The sequence below is a fragment of the Protobothrops mucrosquamatus genome, unplaced genomic scaffold (assembly GCF_001527695.2).
Source record: "Protobothrops mucrosquamatus isolate PMUCROS unplaced genomic scaffold, P.Mucros_1.0 scaffold_289, whole genome shotgun sequence".
In the NCBI taxonomy this organism is placed as follows: domain Eukaryota; kingdom Metazoa; phylum Chordata; class Lepidosauria; order Squamata; family Viperidae; genus Protobothrops; species Protobothrops mucrosquamatus.
Genome location: NW_015386365.1, coordinates 674,063 through 679,427, shown reverse-complemented (window position 1 = coordinate 679,427; position 5,365 = coordinate 674,063). Strand labels below are relative to the sequence as shown.

Genomic DNA, 5,365 nt, shown 5'->3' with positions numbered 1-5,365 from the left:
CCAGGTGTAGCTCGAATCTTCCCATGTATGCGGCCCAGTCGTTTGTTTCTGGGTTGAATGCCGGTAGGGAAGACGAGAATTTCGAGGTGGAAGCCATCTTGGAGTCGCGGATAGTTTCTTGCTTCGGAAGGCTGCGTGGAGGAGCTCTTGCTTCGAAGTAGGTTGCTTGCCACGAGGTTGCCCTTGTCGTGCAGTCTTATTGGGATCCCATCCTCGTCGCCAGTGTTAGATCGCGCAGGCAGTAAGACACGAGTCGAGTGACAGTCAGCTCTCGGTTTATTGGCAAGGCATCAAGTAAATCCGGACTGGCATCTGGGCCAGGGGAGCCCTCTTTTATGGGATTCCCCTGGCTTGTAATCACACAATTCCATTGGCTGGTAAGACCCCGTTGCTAGTTAGTCAACCAGCAACGGGCATGAAACTGTATGCAGATGGAGAAGGGCAATCACCCTTAATGGGTGATCAGGATGCGCATAGGGATTAAGGGGGGGGGGAATACAAAAGAACACAACAAGGAGGAACTTAAACTTTTCCAGTGATCCAGAGTGCTTAACCCAAACCAATGGGCTAAAGTTGAAGGAACATCAACACTAGGAGGAATTTTCTGTGGGAAGTGCAACAGGTTCCCTCAGGAAGTGGTATGTCTTCAAACTGAGGTGGATAGTTATCTATCCAAAATGTTTCAGCAACAGGTGGATAGGCAAGATGATCAGCACTTTATGAACATGTAAAGCCTAGCTTAACCATCATTTTTAACGGAACATGAAGCCTACAAAGTTCCTTAAGAAAACAAAATAAACTCATATCAGTTTGATACGATATTAGCCAGTTTGGTCTAGTGCTTAAGGCACCAGGTTAGAAACCAGGAAACTGTGAATTCTAGTCCTGCCTTAGACATGAAAAACTGGTTGGGTGATTTGGGGTCAGTCACGCTCTGTCAGCTCAACTCATCTCACAGGGTTGTTGTTGTGGCAAAATAGGAGGAAGAAGGGCTATTAGGTATATTCACACCTTGAGTTGTTTATACATAAAAAAAACTTGGGATATAAATAAAATAAGTAAATGTCTAACTTTTCTATACCAAAAAAAAAAAGCCTTGGAAAACTGCATTTTATAATTGTGACAAGCATTAGACGGTATTTAGTAAGGAGGGAGCAAATTACCCCAAATTGGGTAGAAGTGCTTTTTTCTTCAAATAATGACCTACAAACCCATTATTAAATCACAATAGGGACATTTAAATTTGACTTAAATTGTTTTATCTGGACTTCCTAATAAAGCATTTTGGATAATGAAGGAAAAAGTTTGGGAAGCATTGTATTAAGGAGTTGGAATCTTCCCAATATGAGAAATGAGGTGGCTCATTTTCTTCTACTACTTGTTATTCCACTTCCCATAATTCTAATTGGGGGGGGGTTACTGCTGGGCTGAGAGAAATTCATCAGCCATATTTCTCATCAGCACTTGAATTTGGTTTTTCATTTTTTAAAGAAATGAGACACATTTGTTTTTAATATGTAATTCAGAGATAAGGCACTTTGGACCCATCCTGATGTTCCAATAATAGATGCAAAATTGTTGAGCTTATGGAATTTGGTCTAAAATATATGAGAGGGCAGTTGATTGTCTACTATGATGCAGTTTGTTTCTCATTTTTAAATAGTAGACTGGTATCATATATAAACAGGTACAGTATATAGAATACCTTTAGGATTTTTCAAAACAAGGCTACTAACTCATAATTTGGGGAAATGCCCAACATAAAAATGTTAAAAGGTTACTGGAAACATTTGCACAAAGCAAAAGCAATTCAGCATATTTCTGCACATTTGTTATAGGGCCTAGTATCACTTTCATAAGACTTATTTTACTATGAAGCAAAATTCATATACACCACTCAGAATAGATTACATATGCTACTAAAGTAGTAACTGACAGCATTTAACATCGAGGCAATGCTTGGAGTTTATTTTTATCTCGAGCATTAACATTATTTAGGTGGGTCAGCCTCTTAATAGAGCTAAAATTAATATTCATTACATCATCTCTTCTATTTCATTCCAGGATTTTGGGAGCCCCAATACTTCATATTTTGGGTGTAATACAACTTAAAATTTAATCCCCAAATCTTGGTGGTCAACAAATTGCTTCATGCCCTTACATTGCATTTGTTATATTTACCTTATTTTGTGTCCTGTAGTATTCATCCACTGCATACTGATATTTAGAGTCATTGAGTCCAAGGAATGTGACAAATTTCCCACCAAGAAATTCACAAGCTGTTAAGGATATTGAAAAAAAAGTAATTTGAACAAGTCATAGATTTTTGTGTGTGCAGATATGCAAATGTGTATATGGAGTATGAGTATAATCAGAACATCTAGTAGTAGACAGTGGCTAGTATTAGTCCACAAATTCTTTCCTATCACATGCAGTTTACTTTCTGGTTGTTGGAAGAAGAAAATAAATTCTATGGCTGGGGCACAATCCATTATTAATTTCTTTATAAAGGCATAAGAACATAGGTTTTCTCAGGAATTGCTGATGATGTATTAAAAATTCTTATCTTACCAGCCTACCACTTACACCTAAACCCACTCCTCCAACAATATACTTACCAAAAAATGCTGTGGCTACAATTTGATGTACCCAACTTCGTAGGTAATTACCCCAAGAGAGATTGGCCTGTGAATAAAGCCAGAGGTCTGTTGGTAACAATACAGAGACTCATCCATAGCTGCTACAAAGCAATCATACTGTGAGGATGCATTTCAGAGCAAGATCATAGGTTTCAGTTGCAAAAAGAGAAAGAGGAGGTTATTGCTGTATTTCATTCCAGGATTTTGGGAGCAAAATCCTGGAATCAATCAAGTGGTCACTTTTGCTGAAATTTCATTCTTACATTATATAAAGAAAAGCATCACTTTTCTGAAAAAAAATCCTGAACAAAAAGTAATACTGTAGTAATAGGGCAATTCCTTCCCCTCCTCTCACCCTACCAACATTATTTCTCTAGCTTATCTTCCCTTTTTGTCCTTTTTCATGAATAAACAATAGCCTCCTTGTGCCCATGAAATAGAATGTCTATAAAATAGTAGAGCTTCTAATAAAAGGTAAGCGGGGCCAAAACAAAATATTCAAGGCTATGAATTAATATTTAATATTCATGAGTAAAATATATCGCCTTTATCAGCAGCCAAGAAATCCAGCAGAAGACATAAAGATTTTTGCAGACAATATACTTTCATATACAGTTTTTTTTTCACACATTTGAAAACACACACATTATTTATCATCTAGTGAGGACTTAGAAACGATATGTGAAAGGTCCACAAGCTGATTCTAAAATATTTCTGAAGTTGATCTCATTTACTTCATTAAAAATTCTTAGCATTTGTGTTATTGGGGTTGGTCTGCTCCTTTCTTTCCTTTCTTTCCTTTCTAAAGAATGTGTAAAAAACTAACTTCTTCAAATGACAGTAACAAACCCCAGATTACAGGAAAAGCTTATTTTCTAGGTGATTACTGCTGAAATGATCAGCAATTGTGTTGCTGTTGATTTTCAGTGATAAAAAAGAGGAGGATCCATAGTTGCACTAATATCACAGCAGCCATACAAATAGTTACTACTACTACTACTACTACTACTACTACTACTACTACTACTACTACTACTCATCATAAACTCACAGTGTCAAGTAATGGCTTCTGATTGCTTTCCTCAACATCTTCTTCTTCTGAACTGCATTCTTCCATTGTTTCACCATTTGCAAAATAAATGATCTTTCCAGGAGATTTATTTTCCTTTAGAGTATTATCTCCCAGTTCCTTTCTGTCATTCGCTTCCTCCTGTTCATCAAAAGGAAAATCAACTCAGGCAAAATAATTTTAGGAAAAGATGAAAACTCTGAATTTTTTTTCATCTTCAAAAATTAGAATAAAAACATAATATTTGTAGCTCAGGGTTGAATTGTGGGGTCCTTGTGGTTCTTTGATCTTGGTTATTTTCCTGCAGATGTTTCATTACCAAACTAGGTAACATCATCAGTGATGTTATCCTATCTCCTAGTTAGGTAATGAAACGTCTTCCAAAAAGAAAAGAAAAAGAAAAGCAATCAAGCTCAGAGACCACCAAGGACCTCACAGAATAAAAACAGACGTGTTCAACTTTGAAAATTCCATTTGAAGGCTTCTAAAATTAAACCAAAACTTCTGAAGCAAGTGAGGAAAGTCTGATCTAAATTTTGTAAATATTGTGTTGAGATCATTTGAGCAACAAAAAAAGGAAACACATCAACAAATTTGGTGAGAAATAAGAAAGAAATTGGCATGAACAAATTATACGCTTTATTATATCATAAATCCCAATTTCTTCATGCTGTTTTCCCTCGTTCTTTTAGGGTGTGTTTATATGTGTTGTTCCTGGAGATACATTTTATGTGTATTCATTTGTTCTTTCAGTCCTCTGACAAAGAGATACTCCTTTGAAATAAGTTAGAACCTTTGGTACAATAATATCATCAACTGTTATGATCATTAGAAGATGAAACTACCCATTTTAATGTGAACCAAAAATCAGATTTACTATTTTGGCATTGATTTGTTATATTATATACAATAATGCTTGAAAATAAGGAGGGTTAGCTATATGTACTTTTACTTTTCATTCCAGATGAGCTGGTAAATCAACACACAAACATAAAACTTCCATTGCTCTCTCATTTCTCACCCCCCCCCAAAAATCAAGAGTAAATTCTGTTCTTTGCACAAAGTTTATGCCAAAGGATTATTAAGATACTCATAAGCCAAATAGTGTCCTTATGATTAATATGTGCTTATTTGTTGCTACCCATCATGATATGACCCATATACAGTACACAGAAACAGTTCTAAGCATTCCAGTTAACTTTCCTTATGATTGAAGGCCAAAGGAAACAAGAGAAAATGAAGCATTCTTGATTCTTCATCTCTAAATCCATCCTTCAGCTATATTCAGCTTGTTTCAAAACAATGGTTAACTATCAGCAGTGAATTTTCAATTCCATTAAGAAGGAAGATTGCACATCAGCACACATTTTAATAATTTTATGCATTTTTGTTGTATAACAGGTTTCCCCAAACTACAAATTTATTCTTCAGCATTATCTTTCAAGTCATTGTTGCAACAAAGATTGTAATGTCTTTGAAAAACACAAAGAATTTCCTCCTGAATCGACTTTAAAGCAATCGAGATTTGAAAGAGCAGAACAAGAACTCACCTTTAGAGTTTTTTGGGTATTGTCCATCATGGAAATAATATCTGATTAAAATAATGCTGAGATAGAAGATGTGTAACACATCACTGGGTGTCCATGCAGAAATTTTT

General features: G+C 35.8%; 1 protein-coding gene across 1 annotated transcript in view; it reads right to left on the bottom strand.

Annotated features, from left to right (window-relative positions):
- The window catches only part of FAM177B (family with sequence similarity 177 member B), an 11,747-nt gene extending 6,382 nt beyond the window's left edge, over positions 1–5,365 (bottom strand). Inside the window, exons 1-4 of the mRNA XM_015831932.1 lie at positions 5,259–5,365; positions 3,691–3,849; positions 2,619–2,685; positions 2,182–2,279 (exon numbers count right to left, since the gene is read on the bottom strand). Of these exons, the coding sequence (XP_015687418.1) occupies positions 2,182–2,279; positions 2,619–2,685; positions 3,691–3,849; positions 5,259–5,288 (354 nt within the window). The 5' untranslated portion in view covers positions 5,289–5,365. The remainder of the gene's footprint in view (positions 1–2,181; positions 2,280–2,618; positions 2,686–3,690; positions 3,850–5,258) is intronic.